The sequence below is a fragment of the Cebus imitator genome, unplaced genomic scaffold, assembly GCF_001604975.1.
Source record: "Cebus imitator isolate Cc_AM_T3 unplaced genomic scaffold, Cebus_imitator-1.0 Scaffold162, whole genome shotgun sequence".
In the NCBI taxonomy this organism is placed as follows: domain Eukaryota; kingdom Metazoa; phylum Chordata; class Mammalia; order Primates; family Cebidae; genus Cebus; species Cebus imitator.
The window spans coordinates 1,751,261-1,772,186 of record NW_016107477.1 but is presented as its reverse complement, the minus strand read 5'-3'; the positions used below and the strand labels follow the sequence as shown (position 1 = coordinate 1,772,186).

General features: G+C 39.6%; 1 protein-coding gene across 3 annotated transcripts in view; it reads right to left on the bottom strand.

The window, feature by feature from the left end:
* Positions 1-1,513: 1,513 nt before the first annotated feature.
* ARHGAP28 (Rho GTPase activating protein 28) overlaps positions 1,514-20,926 on the bottom strand; it is a 181,677-nt gene continuing 162,264 nt past the window's right edge. For all 3 annotated transcript variants that reach the window (XM_017543914.2, XM_017543915.2, XM_037744037.1), the window contains 4 exons: positions 17,512-17,568; positions 15,835-15,959; positions 4,448-4,512; positions 1,514-1,854 (listed from right to left, as the gene is read on the bottom strand). In XM_017543914.2, coding sequence (XP_017399403.1) covers positions 1,760-1,854; positions 4,448-4,512; positions 15,835-15,959; positions 17,512-17,568 — 342 coding nt within the window. In that variant the 3' untranslated portion in view covers positions 1,514-1,759. The remainder of the gene's footprint in view (positions 1,855-4,447; positions 4,513-15,834; positions 15,960-17,511; positions 17,569-20,926) is intronic.

Genomic DNA, 20,926 nt, shown 5'->3' with positions numbered 1-20,926 from the left:
AAATTCATTATGTAAAGTCACATGCCACGAATTACACATACATTAATAATGAATAAAATGTAGGAATAAATATAAACTTATATAGAAGGCATGTTTCCTTTTAGTGGGTTTTCAGGCAAAGGAAATGAAAATTCTCAAATGAACAAATCAAATGAATGGATCTTGTGTTTTCTATAAAAATATAACAGAATCCCAAATGTCAGAAATGTTATCTACATGTTTATATAAGCAATGTTTTGCATAGACATCAAGGTACATCATATAAAAGATTTATTCTACGAATGGGCTTAAAATATTATCATGTTTTGATATTTCTTCTACAAATAGGTTTAAAATACCATCATGTTTTGCTAAGTAGACAAAAAGATGTTTCCTGCATTTGTGAGCAACTTTGTCTACTGCTTGAATTGTAAGAGAGAGTCGTTTGGACCTCATTAAATCCAATATAATTCATCAAAATCTCAACATGTAGATGCCAAACTGAAGCATACGTCTGGGGTACATGAGAACTCTGCTCCCTTTCCAGCTAGCCCAAGAAGGGCTATACCCACAGTCCCAAGCAGAAAGGCAGAGTTGTCCAATCCCTCAGCACGTTTTAGATTTGCTCCGAGTTAGAAATGTGGAGACTATGTGTTCTGGCCAATTGCAGGTCTGGAAAATGGCTCTGCAGGCTCTTGATAGCGAGAGTGTTCATCTTACCAGACATGCACCTGATTTTAAGCCTCAGGCTAATCCACAGGGCTCGGCCATGCCTGTGACTAACAAACAAAAGCACAATCTGCTTTTATAGTTTAAAAACCCTGGACATAACAGTATTTTTCAGCATTCTTGGATAAAGCAATTCTGCATTTTTTAATTAGGGCTGCAAAAGTGACTGTGTATAGTTGTGAAATATAACAAATGGTATGTTTGATGAGAAAAGGAAGTCTATGCCTGTTACTTGGAAAGATACTGAGCACCACAACCATAATGAGAAAATAGAGGCTCTGTGAATGTTAACTACAAATAAGGTTAGGGAAGCATAAGACACCCTTTGTCAAACTAAGCTTCACTAGGAGGACCTGTGCTCACAGAAGAATATGCGTTAAAAGTATCAGTTTTCCATAGTCGATGACAGAGAAAAGTTCATTCGCACCAGAATGCTGATAGTCACAACACACAGTCTGCTGTGCATAACAATACAGTTTTCTTTAGATGAAGTTCTTCCTCCTCCAATTCAGGAGTGAGTCAGAGCATAAATATTGTATGTTTCACTTCAGAAACTGATTCTCTTTGGAAAGCAGATCAGGATGATTTCGCAGGGTAGAAATGAAGGCTATTTCTGGCATTCTCACTCAAAAAGTCAATATATGTACATTAAGTACAATAAAGGGTCTCTTTCCCCTCTTCCGTTTGGCAGCATTGGCAACAGAACGAACTGTTGCTTATCCCCAGGTCTAGGGCCAAGTTCATTTCTGCTAGGAAGTTGAAATACTAGAAGTAATTAGAGTTCCATATTCTAAATTGGTCTTTCTTCTGGAAGGACCACATCATCTTTCCTTTACTTTTATTAAAAAAAAAAAAGTCACGAGAAAGCTTCAGTTGAACTGGTGAACCAGCGCCTCTTCCGTAGTTCATGCATAGACAATGCCCACTGCTGAGGGCCAGAAATACTGAGAAGGCCGTAGGAACAAACATGTCAACGAGTGTTGTTTTTCCCTACCAAAATGTAGGATCTTTGTGGCATATAATGCATGATAGCAGCTATTTTGAGGGTATTTTAAGAACTTTGTTGGGGTTTAATCACCCATTCTGCTTGAGGATTTATATGATATACATCCAATATATAAGCCTCTGGATCCAAGCAATGCTCTCCTAAAAGAAAGAGAAAGATCAAAGAATTAGTGTACATGTATGTACACATATGTGTATGTCTTCTCCCTCTCTCCATTCCTTTTTTTTTCTCTCTTTAAGACTATGAAGTATCGGTATTTCAAACAACTCTCATGTGAAATTGTGGAAGAAAGCAGACATACCACCACAGGCAAATTGTTCCCTCGCTTCACGGCATCAATTAGAAAAATACGGCAAGGGCTGGGTGTGTGGCTTAGGCTTGTAACCCCAGCACTTTGGGAAGCTGAAGTGGGCAGATCACTTGAGGGAGGCCAGCCTGGCCAACATGGTGAAACCCGGTGTCTACTAAAAATGCAAAAATTAGCCAGGCATGGTGGCAGGCACGTGTTATCCCAGCTACTTGGGAGGCTGAGGCAGGAGAATCACTTGATCCTGGGAAATGAGGTTGCAGTGAGCCAAGATCATGCCACTGTACTCCAGCCTGGGCAACAGAGTGNAAAAAAAAAAAAAAAAAAAAAAAAAAAAAAAAAAAAAAAAAAAAAGCAAAGCAAAACAAAGAAAAATATAACAAGAACTTGTTTCAAGTATAAACTCATAATTTACATGCTAATACATGTCCTCTAATGATTTTATTAGGTACTTGACCAGAGCTTGGGATGATTCAAGTCAAGTTCATTTTAGGAATGGTCATTTTGTTTCTTTACTATGGATTCCTAAAGCCCATAGGCAGGAAATTCAAAAACCGTAACAACTAAAAGATCATTCCCTGGGGCCAATATATTTGAAAGCCTTTATGTGCAGTGCGCTTCAAATGTGTGCTGAAGTCTCAGACAAAAGTACCAAGAGCTGCCTGTGTGCGTGGTTGCTTGATGCATTCACTTATCAAATATTTAAGTTATTATGTGCCAGGAACTATTCCAGGGGCTGGGGTTACAGCCATGTAGCAGTTTAAAACATTCTAACAGCAGCACAAGGCAGCAAACAAACAAATATATAGTATCAAGTAAGTCCACTGGTGGTAAGAACCTGAGAGAAAGACCAAGCATGGAAGGCATGTTCGGGAGGGTGTGGGGAAGGAGGGTCTCGCCCAGAAGGTGATTTATTGGCAAAGGCCTGGCGGAGGCGAGGGAGTGAGAAATGAGGCTGTCTGGAGGGAGAGCATCTGCAGAAAAGTCAGAGCAAATGCGGAGCCCCCAGGTCCAAACCTGCCGGGTGATTGGATTGACAGGTTCACTGTTTCAAGGGACACCTGGGATAGAAACTTCAGGGGCATCCATATGCAGGTGTATTTTTAACGCGGTGAGATGGATTGAGCTCGCCAAGGAGGGTAAATGCAAATAATGAGAGTTCCGAGGACTGAACCCCACGGCTCTCTAACTTTGAGAGCCTGAGAGGACAAGAAGTAAGGGGCACGGGGACTCCAGCAGAGCAGCCAGGAAAAGTGGGCAGAAAGTCAGAAGCTTAGTGTGTCCTTGAAGTCAGGTGAAGAAAGTGTTCTTCAAAGGAGGGAAAGATCAACTCGGGCAGTTCTAAAAACGGACGAGCTGTCTGGTGGCCATGACAAGGGGGTGATTCTGGCGAGGTGCCGAGGGGCAGAGCGTGCCTGGAGTGGCTTCAAGAGAAAACAAGGAGGAAGAAATTGGAGTGTAGACACCGATTCAAGAAGTTTTTGCCGTAAAGTAGAACAGAGAAATGGGAGTGGACTTAAAGGGAGTCAAGAAAGAATTTTGTAAAGATGAGAGAAACTGCTGATTTTTAAAATGCAGATGGAAAACGCTGCCGTTGGGAGGGAAAGGCTGATGGTGTGGGAGAGTGGAGGGTGCTGGCGGGGCGAGGCGCTGCCCTCAGCAGGAGCACGGAGCGCGCACCGGGCTGTGAGGTATTCACAGGCCAAGGGGGGAAGTTTTGTTGATTCTTCTCCTGTTCCCCCAGGGACACAGAATGAATTTGGGAGGAGAGCGAAAATAGGGAAGTTAATCAGAACGGTGTTATGTTTCTGAAAGTTCTTAGAGTACTGACTGCTTTGTTTTGCACTGAGTCTTCAGAGAGACTTTTCAACTTTAAGTCACACTGAAAAGACCCAAGCCACCTAGGCGTGATGGTTCACACCTGTAATTCCAGCATTTGGGAGGCTGAGGCAGGCGGATTACTTGAGGTCACAGTTTGAGACCACCCTGGCCAACAAGGTGAAACCTCGTCTCTACTAAAAATAAAAAAATTGGCCGGGTATGGTGGCAGGCATCTATAAGCCCAGCTACTAGGGAGGCTGAGGCAGGATAATTGCTTGAACCTGGGAGGTGGAGGTTGTAGTGGCCGAGATCTCACCACTGCACTCCAGCCTGGGTGACAGAGCAAGACTCCATCTCAAAAAAAAAAAAAGACCCAAGTCTACTCCAGATCAACACTATCGACACTAAAATAGTCTCATTTAAAATTTGAAAATATTTTAGAAAAGTTGTGCAACTTTTCTTACATGAGATAAAAATATCGGAAGCCTAATGATTTTTAGTTTTTATCAGAGAAATTTATAAAATATACCTTTACGATGATAGCAACGTATTTCTTTTAGAGTAATCAGAGAAGTTAGCAGTAGAAATTATTAAAGAACACTTACCTATATTTCCTCCAATTTCATATAACCTTTGGTTCTGAATCTTAATACATTCTGATGAACCATGACTGAAAAAAATGAGAAAATAATTTAATACTCTTTCCTAATCTAAGAATGCATGTTAAACAACTAGGCAACAAATAATTCATTCCGCCTTAATGAAATGTAGCCCACAAAACTATTATGACAGAAGTTATGATAAGAACACTTGTTTTTCTGTCTGATACAGACAAGAAGCTGAGGCCCAGAGTGGACAGGACTGCTCCCCACCAGGATGGGAAGCCACCGTGCTGCACCACATACGGCCCATTTAGGCCACAGCTGCCAGCTCCATTTTAGCTCCATTTTAGGGTAGTTACTGTTACTGACACATCAAGGCCGGCCACGGAGCAGCTGCATGTTTAATACTGCCTTGTCGTTGGCCACATTACTCTCAATCCAAAAGAAGTCAGGTTTCATTTCTGCATTTGCCAAAAAATTAAATGGAATTCTCAGCCCAAGTCACATTTCTCAGTTTGACTCATGCTTTGCAAGTCTAAGACTGACTATATGGCAAGTCTCTGCCCCTTAATAAAAGCAAGTAATGGCTGGGGTGAGGTGGCTCGTGCCTGTAATCCCAGCACTTTGGGAGGCTGAGGTGGGTGGATCACCTGAGGTCAGGAGTTTGAGACCAGCCTAGCTAACATGGCGAAATCTCATCTCTACTAAAAATACAAAAAATTAGCCGGGTGTGGTAGCACATGCCTGTAGTTCCAGCTATCTGGGAGGCTGAGGCAGGAGAATTGCTTGAACCTGGGAGGCGGAAGTTGCAGTGGGCAGAGATTGCACCTCTGCACTCCTGGACGACAGAGTAAAACTCTGTCTCGAAAATAAAATGAAATAAAATAAAATAAAAATAAGTCACAAGAAACTATTGCCCAATTTAATTTTTCCACCCCAGACTAGAATGCTGGGTTAGAAGGGTCTGAAGGACCATCACTGACGTCCATCCCAATCTAGGAGTGACCTTCAGCTTGGTTACTTCAAATGACTGTCCTGGCCTCTCCACTGTGAGGAAGATGCATGTGTGCCCTCTTTTTTTTTTTTTTAAATTGAACTTTCATTTGAGAGGCTGTAGATTCACATGTAGTTGTAAGAAATAATACATGCGGATCCTGTGCACCCTATACGGGTTTCTCTCAATAGTAACATCTCACAGAACTCTAGTGCGGTATCATGACCAGAATGTAGACACCGATCTAGGGAAGATGCAGAACATTTCCAGTCCCACAGCGAACCTCCTGTTGTCCCTTTATTCACATTCACTCCTTCTCCCCATCCTACCCTAGCCATGTCCCTTACCCCAGCAGCACTACCCTATTCTATGTTTCTATAAATTTGTCATTTCATAAAGGTTAAACAAATGGAAACATATAGTATGAAACAGTTTTGTATTGGCTTTTTCTCCCACTTGGCATAAATCCCTAGAGATCCACCTGGGTTGCTGCACCTTTTTTTTTCCTTTTTGAGACAGTCTTGCTCTGTTGCCAGGCTGGAGTGCAGTGGTGCAGATCTTGGCTCACTGCAACCTCTGACTCCATGGTTTAAGTGACTCTCCTGTCTCAGCCTCCTGAGTAGTGGGGATTAAGGCACGCGCCACCATGCCCAGCTAATTTTTGTATTTTTAGTAGAGACGGATTTTCACCATGTTGGCCAGGATGGTCTCGATCTCCTGACCTCAGGTGATCTGCCCTCCCAAAGTGCTGCAATTACAGGTGTGAGCTGCCATGCCCGGCTTGTTGCTATACTTTTAATGCTGAGTAGTATTCCATGGTATAGATTAACCAGTTTCTTTAGTCATTTACCTGTTCAAGGACACCTAATTTTCTTTTTCCTTCCAGTTTTTGACTGTATAAATAAAGAGCTATAAGCATTTGTGTACAGGTTTTTGTGTGAACATCATCTTCATTTCTTTGGGATAAATGCCCAGGAGTGTGAATGCTGGGTCACATAGCAGTTGGAGATTTAGTTTTTTAAGAAAAAGCCAAACTATTTTATGGAGTGACTGCACTATCGACATTCCCATGAGAAATGCATGAGTGATCCCGTTTCTCTGTATCTTTGGCAGTATTTTTTAGTTTAGCCATTCTCATAGGTGTGTAGTAATATGTAACTGTGGTTTTAATTAGCATTTCCATAAAGGCCAATGTTGAACATCTTTCCATGGGCATATTTGCAATTGTTTATCTCTCTGATGAAACGTAATCTCTATCTCTTTGGTAAAATGTCTGTTCATGTCTTTTGTCCACTTTCAAATTGGATTTTTTTTTGAGTGTTTTCTTTAGATATTCTAGATACTGGTCCTTTGCAAATATTTTAGCCCAGTCCTTAGTTTCCCTTTTCATCCTATTCACAGGGTCTTTTACAGTGTAAGTTTTCCATTTTGATGAGGTCTAATTTATCAATTTTATTTCTTATAGGTCACACTTTTGATATCAAGTTCTAAGAACTCTTTAGTTTTAGATCACTAAGATTTTCTCCTACATTATTTTCTAAGGGGTTTATAGTTTTACACTACACAACTAAGTCTGCGATCTAGTTTGAGTTAATTTTTGAATAGGTGTGAGGTTTGGATCGAGGTTTATTTATTTTTGCCTATGGGCCCTATGGACATCCATTGCTACAACACCATTTACTGAAAATGCTTTCTCCATCGAATTGTTTTTGTACTTTTCTCAAAATCAGTTGCTAGAATAGTCAAATTCATAGAGACAGAAAGGAGAAGAATGGTTACCAGTGGCCAAAGACAGGGAGAATAGGTATAGAGTTTCAGTGTGGGATGAGAAAGACATTCTTGGTATGAATCATCACGATGGTTATACAACAATGTGAATGTACTTAGTGCCACTGAACTGTTCCCTTGAAATGGTTAAAACATACTTTTTAAAATCTTTCTTGAGATGGAGTCTCGCTCTGTTGCCCAGGCTGCAGGGCAATGGCACAATCTCAGCTCCCTGCAACCTCCACCTCCTGGGTTCAAGCAATTCTCCTGCCTCAGCCTCTGGGATAGCTGGGACTAGAGGTGTACGCCAGCACACCTGGATAATTTTTTGTATTTTAATAGAGACAGGGTTTCACCATTTTGTCCAGGCTGGTCTCGAACTCCTGAGCTCAGGCAATCCACTCACCTCGGCCTCCCAAAGTGCTAGGATTACAGGTGTGAGCCACCGCGCCTGGTCTAAAACATTTTATGTTATGTATAGTTTATAATAAAAATCTTTTTTAAATCAGATGGACATATTTGGTGGGTCAGTTTCTGGGTTCTCTGTTCCATTGATCCAAGTGTCTATCCCTCCACCAATACCATACTATCTTGATCACGCTAGCTTTTATATAGTTGGCCTTGATATCTAGTAAAGTGATTCTTCCTGCTTTATTCTTCTTTTTCAAGATGATTTTAGTTATCCTAGGGCCTGTGCTTTTCCAGATATACTTTTAGAATACATTTGTGCATGTTTATAAAGTATCTTGCTGGGATTTTGACAGGAATTGCATTAAACCCATAGATCAATTTGTGAAGAATTGACATCTTTACTGTGTTGTCTTCCAATCCATGAAAATGATTATGTCTCTCCATTTCTTTAGGTCTTCTTTACTTTCTTTCACCAGCATTTTGTAATTTTCAGCACACAGATCCTATAAAAGTTTACTTAGGTTTATACTGAAGTATGTATTTTGGAGTGACTGTGAAGGGTATTGTGTTTTTACTTCTGGTTTTAAATTTGGTTTCCACATGTCCCAAGGTGATTGACTTTTGTGTGTTAATCTTGTATCCTGTGATCTTACTGAACTAACTTGTTAGTTCTAGGTCTTTTTAACATTTTTATTTTAAGAAATTTTGTATGTAGACAATTAGGTTATCTGAAAATAGAGACAGTTTTCTTTCTTCCTTTATAATCTGTATGCCTCTTATTTCTTGTCTTTGCCTTACTACAGTGACTTAATCTGCCAGTAGTATGTTGAATGAGGCTGATGAAAGTGGACATCCTCATTCTTGCTCTTAGAGTGAAAGCATTCAATCCTTCATTGTTAAGCATGATGTTAGCTGTAGGTTTTGTAGGTAATTTTTATCAAGTTGAGTAAGTTCGCCTCTTTTCCTAGTTTTCTGAGAGTTTTTATCATGACTTGGTGTTGGATTTTGTCAAAGGCTTTTTTCTGTATCAATTGAGATGACTGTATGATTTTCCTGTTGATACGGCTAATTAACACTGATTGATTTTTTTAATGTTAAGTCACCCTTGGATGCCCGAAAAAAATCCCAGTTGGTTTATGATGTTTAATTCTTTTAATAAATGCTGTTGGATTTGCTATTTTGATGATAATTTTTAAATTTTGCATTTATGAGAGATATTGGTCTGTAGGGCTTTTGTTTGTTTTTTTATAATATCTTTGAGGGTTTTTTTTTCTTGGTATCAGGGTATTAATACAAGCTTCATAAAATGAGTTAGGGAGTGTTTTTCCCTATTCCATTTTCTGGAAAAGATTGTTCTAGATTAGTGTTAATTCTTTAAATGTTTGCTAGAATTCTCCAGTGAAGCCATCTGGGCTTGGAGAGCTTTTAAAAACTTTAAAATTATAGAGTCAATTTCTTTAATGGCTATAGCACTATCTGGCTAGTTAATTTCATTTTGGTAATTAGTGGTTTTTGAGGAATTGGTCCATTCTAAGTTTTTGAATTTATGAGCTATAAAGTTGTTACAGTAATCCTTTTGATCCCTTTAATGGAAGTACTATACTAGTGATATCTCATTTTATTTTTGATATTCTTGATTTGTGACATCTCTTTTTATCTTTGTTAGTCTTCCTAGGAGTTTATCAATTTTATTGCTTTTTAAAATAACCAATTTTTTGTTTCACTGACCTTCTTTATCATTTTCCTGTTTTAAATTTCATTTATTTCTGCTTATCTTTATTAATTTGTCCTTCTGCTTGCTTTAGGATTATTTTGCTCTTATTTTTGTAGTTTTTAGAGGTAGGAACTTGAAGAGTTGATTTGAGAGCTTTCATTTTATCATAAGCATTTATTGCTAAAACTTTTTCTCTCAGCACTGCTTTAGCTGTATCCACATTTTATTTTTTAAATTTAATTAATTAATTAATTAACTTTTGAAATGGAGTCTCACACTGTTACTCAGGCTAGAGTGTAGTGGCCTGGTTTCAGCTCACTGCAATCTCCGCCTCCCGGGTTCAAGTGATTCTCCTGCCTCAGCCTCCTGAGAAGCTGAGATTACAGGTGCACGCCACCACGCTTGGCTAATTTTTGTATTTTTAGTAGAGACGGGGTTTCGCCATGTTGATCAGGCTGGTCTTGAACCCCTGACCTCAGGTGATCTACCCTCCTTGGTCTCCCAAAGTGCAGGATTACAGGTGTGAGCCACCATGCCTGGCCACCACATGATTTTACATGTTACCAGTTTTACTTGCATTCTAGGTATTTTTTTAAAATTTCGCTTAAGACTTCCTCTTTGACCTGCAGATTGTTTAGGAGTGTCTGATTTAGTTTTAAAGTGTTTAGAGGTTTTCATGTTCTCTTCCTGTTACTGATATCTAGTTTATGATACCTTTATAGTCAGAGAAGATGCTTTGTATGATTTCAATTATTTTAAATCTATTGAGATTTGTTTTATGGCCCACGATTTGGTCCATCTTTCTGGATTCTGTTTTGTTTAATTTATACAATTGTTTAATATATTGCTTTGTATGCCCTTTGCTTGCGGTTTCTCTGAATATTATAATACATGTATAACTTATCACAGTTTACTGGTATTGAAGTTTTACAAATAAGTGATGCGTACTTTCATTAGTTCCCTTAATCCTACACTTAAAACATTAATTAGATTTATTCCTTTAAAAGTTTTTATATTTCTATCATGGCAAAATACATACAACATAAAATGTATCATATTAGCAATTTTTAGGTGTATAGTTCAGTGGTATTAAATATATTCGTATTGTACAACCATAACCAGCATCTGTCTTCAGAACTTTTCATCTGTAAAACTGAAACTATATGCCTATTAAACAGTAATTCCCCGTTTTCCTCTTCCTCTTAGCCCCTAGCAACCACCATTCTATTCTGTCTCTATGATTCTGACCACAACTTAAGTGGAATCACATAATGTGATTGTGATTGGCTTATTTCATCAGCATAATGTTCTTGAGGTTCATCCATTTTGAAGCGTGTGTCAAAATTTATTTCCTTTTTATGGCTGAATCATATTTCATTATATGTATATACCGTATTTTGCTTATTCATTCATCTGTTGGATAGCAACTTGGGTTGCTTCCATGTCTTAACTACTGTGAATAATGCTGTGATCATGAGAGTCAAATGTCTCCATGAGCTCCTGCTTTCAATTTTTTGGCCGTGAACTCAGAGGTGGAATTGCTGGATCATATGGTAATTCTATTTGTAATTTTTTGAGCAGTCATCATACTGTTTTCTACAGTGGCTGTACCACTTAATATTCCCACCAGTGGTGCACAAGATTTCCAATTTCTTCCCATCCTTACCAGCAGTTATTTTCTTTCTTTCTTTTTTTTTTTTAAGATAGTAGCCATTCAAATGAGTGTGATAATTCTATTGTCAGTTATTTGAATTCAAAATCACCTAAGTTAAAGGAGGCCCACTGATGCATGCACAGATTTCATTTTTAAAATAGAAAGAGAATCCTGATATTCTGGCATAACTAAATTTTGCCTATTTTACTCTGAAATAACTTTACCATTGAAAAGTGGTAGTTTTTAAAAACTGGTAGAATCCTGGATACAATTTTAAAATAAATATTTAATTTTAGAACTCTTTTAGATTTGCAGAAAAACTGTGAAGATGTTATGGCCCTATTATAAACATCTAATATTAATATAGTACATTTGTTACAATTAATGAACCAATATTGATATATTATTATTAACAAAAGTCCATACTTTATTCAGATTACCTTCATTTTAACCTAATGTTCATTTTCTGTTCAAGGATCCTATCCAGAATATTTCGCATTACATTTAGTAACTATGGGGGGGTTGAACAGTGTCCCCCAAAATTCATGCCCACTCTCAAGTTCATAATTTGACCTTATTTGGAAATAGGGTATTTGCAGATGTAATTAGTTAAAGATTGTGAGATTAAATCATCCTGGATTTAGGGGCACCTAAAATGAGTAAAGATGATGTGACAATGGGAGAAGAGATGGAAATGATGTGTCTCAAGCCATGGAATTCCAAGATTGCTGGCAACCACCAAAAGTCATGAGGGAGGCATGGTACAGTTTCTCCCCTGAGCTTTTAGAAGGAATTAACCCTGCTGACATCTTTATTTCAGACTTCTGGACTCCTGAACTGTGAGAGAATACATTTCCACCTTTTAAACTACCGATTTGTGGTGATTTGTTACGACAGCACTGGGAAACTGGTAGTCGTGTCTCCTTCAACTGCTCTAATAGTTTCTCATAGTGGCCTTAGTTTTGATGACCTGAACTGTTTCAAGGAGTACTGCTCAGGTATTTTGTAGAATGTTCCTCAATTAGGATTTTTCTGATCTTTTTCTCATGTTCAGATTGGAATTGTGTGTTCTTGGGAGAAAGACCACAGAGATAAAGGGCTGTTTTTATTGTATCTCATCAACGGTGTACCTTGATGCTATCAACATGACTCATCACTGTTAATGTTAACCTGATCACCTAATTGAGGTCAGATTTCTTGACTGTAAAGTTGCCTTTTCCTTTTTACACACTATATTTTTTTGGAAGGAAGTCATTCTGCACAGACCACATTTAGGGAGTGGGGGTGTGCCACCATTTAAAAATGTAATTGTCTTAAGTGTGTCCTCTGTATACACTGAGCAATGTATAGGTGATGTAATTTTTGCTTCTATCACCAAATGTGATTTTAAAAATGCATGAGAAGTAGGATAGTTTATAGCCCTGTTTTTACCCATTTGATGTTCTCCTGGCCTTTCTGATGTTCTAAGCCTTGTTATAATTTCCTTTCTGTTTAAAGAACTTCCTTCAGCCATCCTTTATGGGTCAGTTTGTTAGCAACAAATCTTTTTGTTTTCCTTCATCTGAGAGTGTCCTTATTTCTCTTTCATTTCCAGGAGGACATTTTGGTGCATTTTTGCTTGCATCCACTGAAACCATGGGGGTGGTGCCGTTTCTCCTATTGGTGTTTGGTTGGAGTAGGGCAGATACTGCGAGAAAGGTTTTCTGTGGTTAGGCCACCCCTTTCACTAATCCTTTGGCTAGGCTTTTCTTAGCGCTCTTTTTTGCCTGTGCCTGCTGTCAGTTCCTGGTTGGAAGTTTCCGCAGTGCCCTGTCTGGATACGTGGGAGGTGACAAGGAAACTCCCAGAACTTACCGTGTCATTTCTCAAGGCCTCTTCTCTCCACCTTTCAGAGTCTTTCTCTGCTTTTTGTTGTGTTACTATCCAAGGTGCTCCAGTTGTAAGGGAGAGTACCTGGAAGGAATGGGGCTTCTCCCTCCTTTTTTAACTTAAACACAGGGCTGTGAGCAGGCAGTCAGAAATGAGCCTCTAGTGAAAGATGCAAAATCAGGGCCAGCTTACAACACTTAAACTGAAGTAGGCCAGAGTTCTAACAAGCAAAGAGAATGGATAGGGCAAGATTTTTTAAAAATTACTATTATTTTTAAAGTTTTTTTATTGCCATAGGTTTTTTGGGAACAGGTATTTGGTTACATGAGTAGATTCTTTAGTGGTAAATTTCTTTAGTGGTAATCCTTTTGTGGTAATTTCTGAGATTTTGGTAAGCCCATCTCCTGAGCAGTATACACTGAACCCAATTTGTAGTCTTTTATCCTTCACCCCTTCCCCGTTTCCCCCACGTCTCCAAAGTCCACTGTGTCATTCTTATGCCTTTGCATCCTCATAGCTTAGTTAGGAGCTGTGAGTGAGAGCATATGATGTTTGGTTTCCCATTCCTGAGTTACCAAGATTTTTTGAAGAAGTTGTTATAAAAGATTTGAGTTATTGGTTCTAATTTACTTTTATTAGAAACATTTTCCCTCTACAAAAGGTCTACTTGAGAATACAAAGTCAGTTGTGTAATATATGCAACTAGAAGTCTACTGGATATCCAAATCCATTGAATGATATTTCAAGTCTCTATATGACTGCCTACATGGAGGTGTCCAGTCCAAAAGCAAAGAGGAATACATGTTTGGGGCTCCTGTTGGCCTCTATCTACTTTTCTTTTTCTTTTTCAACCCATTTTCCATTTAGGAAAGAAAGTACAGCTAACTGCCAGTGCAGTACTCTTGGGGCAAGTGGGAAACGGGTTAATGTGTGTGTATATATTATACACAAAATGCACAAGTCATAAGTGTACAACTTGATGAATGTTCACAAAATTAACACATCATATAGTCTGCACCAGTACCAAAAGAAAAAAAAAAACTTCTGGAGGCCATCAGTATGGCTTACCAGTCACTATGCCTTCCACCAGCCCCTGCCTCCGTTACCCCTGATGGTAGAAAAACTACCATCCTGACCTCACACCATAGATGACTTTTACTGGCTATTTGTTTTTCTTTTACTTTAAATTTTTATTGAGATAACTGTAGATTCACATGTGGTTGTAAGACGTAATACAGAGCGATTCTTTGTATTCTGTCATTTTTCCCAATGGTAACAATTCACAAAACTACAGCATAATGCCACAATCAGGATACTGATATTGATACAATCTACCTATCTTATTTAGATTTCCCAGTTTTACTTGTACTCATTTGTATGTGTGTGTGTATATATTAATTTCAGTAGAATTTTACAGAGGGTCAGTTATCCCTCACCACAGTCAAGATGCCAACACCACAAGTTCCAACACCAAGGGTCCTTCATGTTGGCCTTTAATAACCAAAACTGTCTCCCTTCCAAATCATCCCTGCTAACCACTGGCAACTAATCTATCCTCTATCAGTAAAATTTAATCTCAAAAATATTAAATAAATGGAATCATGCAGTATGTTAACTTTTACAATTGGCTTTTTTGCTCAACAAGGCCACTTCTTTTCAACATGATTGGAATGCTTCATTTTAAGGCCATCCATCAGAGTCTTACTAGAGGCAGCAAATCACACATGCTCTACAATGAATAATCGAGTGTTTCTCACCATTTAAAAACCAGAAGACAAATGTTTGTTCTTGAGTAAGCATGTCCAGGCAAAAATTATGATCTGTGTGCCCCATTAAGGTGACTATGGCAGATTTGCAAAAATAATTTTTGTAAGTATTATTCTGATTCTAAGAATTATTAGTAGTATGTTAGCTATGATATCCACTTAACTACATAAACTCTATCTGATATAGGCATGTTAAAGCCAATGCAGGCCTAGGAAGATGTTATTCCTGAAGGACTATCAAGTTATCTACAAAACTAACTTGCTATATTTTCATTCTAATAAAAGTTAAAGCTTGGCCAGGCACGGTGGCTCAACTGTAATTCCAGCACTTTGGAAGGCCAGGGTGGGCAGATCACCTGAGGTCAGGAGTTCAAGACCAGCCTGGCCAACATGGTGAAACCCTGTTTCTAATAAGAATGCAAAAAAAAAAAAAAAAATTAGCTGGTTGTGGTGGTGCCCGCCTGTAATTCCAGCTACTTGGGAGGCATGCAGCCTCCTGAGTTGAACCCAGGAGGCAGGGCTGCAGTGAGCCAAGATCATGCGATTGCACTCCAGACTGGGCAAAAAGAGCAAAACTCTGTCCAGTAAATAAATAAATACATAAATGAATGAATAAAAGGTAAAACTCACTGAATAAATGAAGCTACCAAGATAGACAATACCCATTAAGAATTCCATTTGTAGAAATTCCTTTGAAAAACAACTTTTGCTGGGCACAGTGGCTCATGCTGGTAATCCCAGCACTTTGGGAGGGCAAAGTGGGTGGATCCTAAGGTCAAGAGATCGAGACCATCCTGGGCAACATGGTGAAACCCCGTCTCTACCAAAAATACAAAAATCAGCTGGGCGTGGTGGTGTACACCCGTAGTCCCAGCTAGTTGGGAGGCTGCAGCAGGAAAATCGCTTGAACCTGGGAAGTGGAGGTTCTGTGAAGTGAAGGGAGCCGAGAATTGTGCCATTGCACTCCAGCCTGGGTGACAGAGTGAGACTCCGTCTCAAAAAAAAGAAAAAAAAAAAGAAAAATAACTTTTGTTGTTAGCAATCTTATGTCTACTAACTTCATTCCCTGCTTTTTATTCTAGTAATCCACTGGTAAACTCCCTAAAACAACAGATTCTATATTTTACGAAAGGTCAAATTTGTAAATGCCTAAAAGTTATTCATCTGATAAAGGTTTTCCTTCCCCTGCAGAGACTTTCATTCACGTTGACTCACCTGTTTTCATACTGAAATTTTGCCAGTATGTCTTTGGCTTTGGTTTGATTGTTGAGTTGAATGGCCATGGACACCTTGGAGAGAAGTGGAGCATGGACTCGTATGACTCCTTCCGGCACGTCAGACTGCCAAGGAGGAGAAATGCAATACATTCTGTCAAACTGGGATGAATATCAGCTCAATGATGTACTTAAGATGTATGAAAATCAGTGCTACTCTGAATTAGGAAAACACGTAACCAGAATGGAACACTGCTTTCTTTCTCACCTGGAGACTCACTCATGACTAAACTGGTATTTTATTTTTACTACACTTGGTCAGGTCTTGCTATAACGCCTTCAAATCATGAGGGGGAAAAACTGGGCTATGACAAAAATCAAACATTTCTATCAATGCATTTCTGGAACAAAGTCCTAACTGACCCTGCTTTAAGCAGAATCCTGTACTTCAATATATTTTAAGAATATCAACCTTCTGAAAAATTTAAGAGTCAAATTAAAAATATGGCTTCTCCAATACCCTCTTTCTTTAGTTAGCAGCCATGAATGGCTGGCCCAAATTCAATTCCCTGTGGGCACTTGAAATGGGACCCCTCAAAGTGTGCTGAAGACACTGTGCAGAGCAGTGTAGATGGCGGTGGGAAAGATGGAGTCTCTTAAATCTACCTTCTCAAAGGATGGTGCTGTTGATGTAGAAGGTTTATATAAATGGACTCCCTAGAGTCATTTTGTATCAATAGAATATTGATACCCTAGAAGAAATATGTTATGGGTTGAATTGTGTCTCCCCAAAAGAAAAATTGAAGCCCTAACCCCCCGGTACCTCGAAACGTGAACTTATTTGGAAATAGGTCATTGCAGATGTAATTAGTTAAGATAAGGCCATTACATATGAGGTCTAAACTGCAGTAGGATGTGCCCTTAATCCAAGTGACTTGCATCCTTATAAGAGGAGAAGAGACATGGAGACTCAAGAACGAATGCCATGTGAAGATGGAGGCTGAGACCGGATGAGACTGGCATTGCCAAAAGCAAGGAAGAGGGGCAAGAAGCAGGTGCTTCTCTTACAGCCCTCAGAAGGTGCCAAGCTTGCTGACACCTTGACTTTGGACTTTCAGCCTCAAGAACTGTGAAAGAATCATACATGTCTACTGTTTTATGCCACCTCGTTTGTGGTGCCTTGGCAGCCCTAGGGAACCAACACAAAATATTTTAGAACAGAGTCAGTCCTTACAGAATTCTCCTAATATTATCAGCAAGGACCAGGAGAGCAGCAGTTCAGGAAAAGGTGCTGAGGGCTTTGGATCTGGGTGGGGGCAAAGTCCCGGGCTCACTGCAGCCAAGATTGTACTCCTAAAGTACGCCTTGATTTTCTACGTCCTATTTCATCCAGCTCCCCGGACAATACATTGCACACTCTGACATTATTGACCAATGATCATAATAATCTCATTCCTCCTATAACTTTCCACAGCATTGTAGCTGTCTATAGGAGACCCAGGCATGCATTCTGAATCATCAGCTAGTCAGGTCCCTCTATGATTCCTTTATGTGGCACATTGAGAATGTCAAGTTTGAAGGATAGATCATGACCAAAATTAGACATAAATGTGGTGCATGTGGCCACAGAAGACTATATAGGGATTTAATGGAAGAGAAGGGAAATTATTTTTCTTACCATTCTTCTTGCTGAGGGTGATTTTTGCAGTACCTTTGAAGTCTTGGGGCTTGTAGTCTAAGAGGAAGCACAGTCTTTATGAGTAATGTTGGGAAAACAAGCATATGCTGCTTTTGGAAGTGTAAACTGGTACAATCTTTATGGAAAACATTTTGGCAATATTTATAAAATTAAAAAATGTACATACACTTTAATCCAACAATTCCACAGCTATACATTTATCCTACAAATATACCTCATTTGTGAACAATGATGTATATAGATCTCATGCACAGATTGTAACAGCAAAAGAGTAGACACAAACCGTTTACCAATATGAGATTACTGAAATAACTTATTGTGTATCTGTGGAATAGCACACAAAAGAAGCAGAGAGACAAACGTGTGGGCTTTGTGGACTGATATAAAATAATCCCCCAAGACTTGTTAAGTCAGTAAAGCAGACCCAGGACAGTGTTTCCTGTAAGCCACATTCCTGTTAAAGTGGAAAGAACATACATTCACATTTGCTGGTAAGCGGATACAGCATCTCAGAAGGTTTATATATCTGCATCTTCCTGCGCACACACCCTGCCATTGGTGATACTATTTGTCTCCAGGAGGGAAAGTCAGAGGTGACTAAGTTTTATTCTATGGTCTTTCCTGACTTCTAAATTTATAACTTGGTAATGAACTGTCCATTCCAATCAAAATTAAGAATTAAAAACACAATAAAGTACAATAATATGAAAGAAAGACTGTCTTTAAGTGTTTGCTTCTATGGTATTTATAATCTTTACATTCTATCTTGGTTCTATTTGCAATAAAATATTAAAGTGACATTTGTATAGCAATGTACAGTTTATACACACACATACACATCATGTGAGTCCATTCTGATGACAGCTCTGTGAAACAGATAGATCAATATCTGTCTTTCCTCCCAATTTATAAGATAAGAACACTGAGGCTCAAAGAAAGAATGTAGTTTGTCAAGGCTTGTATTGGTAGTCACTGGCAAGGCCTGACCTGACCTCTGTTCCACACATTTAATTATACCGTTATGGTTTTCCAGAGTGAAAATGGCAGAGTGACAAACTCAAAAAGTCTGCGCCTCCATAAAAGCAATGGATGAACTGGCAAAAACTGTCAGTATCGACTGTTAGAACTCTGGATACAAATTCAAAGGCATCAACTAGGGGAGCGCTTAAGCAAGAGAAAGCTGTATGTCATTTTAACGTACACTTTTCCATCCCTGCTCTCTAGTTCAGGGATAGCCTTGAAAAGAACAGCCTGCATTTCTGGCCCGGGTACTGCAGGGAGCAGAATGGACCTCACTCAAGAATTCTAATGACTTGGTCTCATCTGTCTGGTGGCTCCCTTGAGGACTGGCTCAAAAGGCTTGTCTTTACCTTGACTAATTTGGAACTTGATGGGCGCCAAAGAGGCGTAATGTCAAAAACGTTTACAGGCAAATGTTTTTGTCACAGCTGCCTGATGCAGTGGATCGGAGTTGAGGAAAACAAGACATAACGAACAAGCTTGGGAGGCAAGGCTGGAGGTTGAGAAGCTTTGGAAAATTAAGGCTGTAAAAAGTTTTAACGTAACCCTGAGAATATAGAAGGCCATATGATTGAGAAAGAGCTGAAAACATAAACTTTTGGCCTATCCTCAGGCTCTGTGCAAGCAGGAAGCGAGGGCTCAGGCAGGGTTAGAAGAAACTGCTTGGCTGAGTGCCAAAGGTGTGCCCCAGCACACACACACTGCTCATCTGCAAAGACTAGGAAGTTTTTTAGTTCCAGGCATTTAAGAGAATTTCTGCCTAATCATTAGCTATCCTTGACCTAGCGGAACATAGACTTGCATAACCACGCAAAATAAAGAATATAGACTTTACAAAATCAGTTCAGGAGAAAAGTCATGAAGAAAACAAACAGTAGGTAAAAGAGCAGAAGCAACAAACCCTGAGGAGGGAGAAGAATCTGATTTCCAAAGATGACACATTACAGTATTCAAAATGTCCAGTCTTTAACAAACAGCTGTTAGGTAAAAAAGTCAGGGAAATATTGCTCATACACAAGGAGAAAAAGCAAGAGTTTCTAAAGAAACTGTCTAAGGAAGTCCAGACATTGGACTTACTAGAAAAAGTTTTCAGGTTGGGTGTGGTGGCTCACGCCTGTAATCTTAATGCTTTGGGAGGCCAAGGCAGGCAGATCACTTGAGGGTCAGAAGGTTGAAACCAGGCTGGCCAACATTGTGAAACGCTGTCTCCACAAAAAAGAAAAAAAATTAGCCGGGCATGGTGGTGGGCACCTGCAATCCCAGCTACTCAGGAGGCTGAGGCAGGAGAATTGCTTGAACCTGGGAAGTGGAGGTTGCAGTGAGCCGAGATCATGTACTCCAGCCTGGGCAACAAGAAGGCAACTCCATCTCAAAACCAGAAAGAAAAGAAAGCCTTCAAATAAGCTATTTTAAATATGTTCAAAGAGCAAATGTAAACCGTGTCTACTGTGATGGTTGCAGGACATTATGAATATACTAACACTGAATTGGCACAATTTAAAATGCTTAGAATCATGAATTTTAATTATGTGATTATTCACTCAAAACAAGTTTTTTTAAATTTCATTTCTAAATAAAAGTACTGGTTCTACTTGATATGAAGTCACTTTGCCTATCATCAGTCAGCGAATACCATTTTTCATCACGATTATGATAAACCAATTGACAACACTCCCTCCCACCCCACTGCCTTGGCATTCACTGTCCTTTTCCCTGGATTAAGCTTCTCTCCTTTCTCCTTTCACAGTGATATCCATCCTTCAAGATCCAACTCCAGCCGGGCACAGTGGCTCACATCTGTAATCCTAGCAATTTGGGAGGCTGATGTGGGAGGGTCGTTTGAGGCAGGGAGGTCAAGACCAGCCTAGGCAATGTAGCAAGACCCCGTCTCTACAGTATTTTTAAATTAGCCAGGTGTGGTGGTATGCACCTGTAGTCCTAGCTACTGGAGAGGCTGAGGCAGGAGGATCGCTTGAGCCCAGGAGTTTGAGGTTGCAGTGAGCAATGATGGTGCCATTGCACTCCAGCCTGGATGACAGAGCAAGACTTCAACTCCATAAAAAGAAGTGCAGCTCCAGGCTGGGCACAGGGGCTCATGCCTGTAATCTTAGCAGTTTGGGAGGCTGAGGCAGGTGGATCACCTGAGGTCAGGAGCTTGAGATCAGCTTGGCCAACATGGTGAAACCCCTACTCTACTAAAAATACAAAAATTAGCTGAGTGTGGTGGTGCATGCCTGTAATCCTAGCTATTCAGGAGGCTGAGGCAGGAGAATCACTTGAATTTGGGAGGCAGAGGCTGCAGTTGCAGTGAGCTGAGATCATATCACTGCACTCCAGCCTGGGTGACAGAGCGAGACTCTTTATCTCCAAAAAA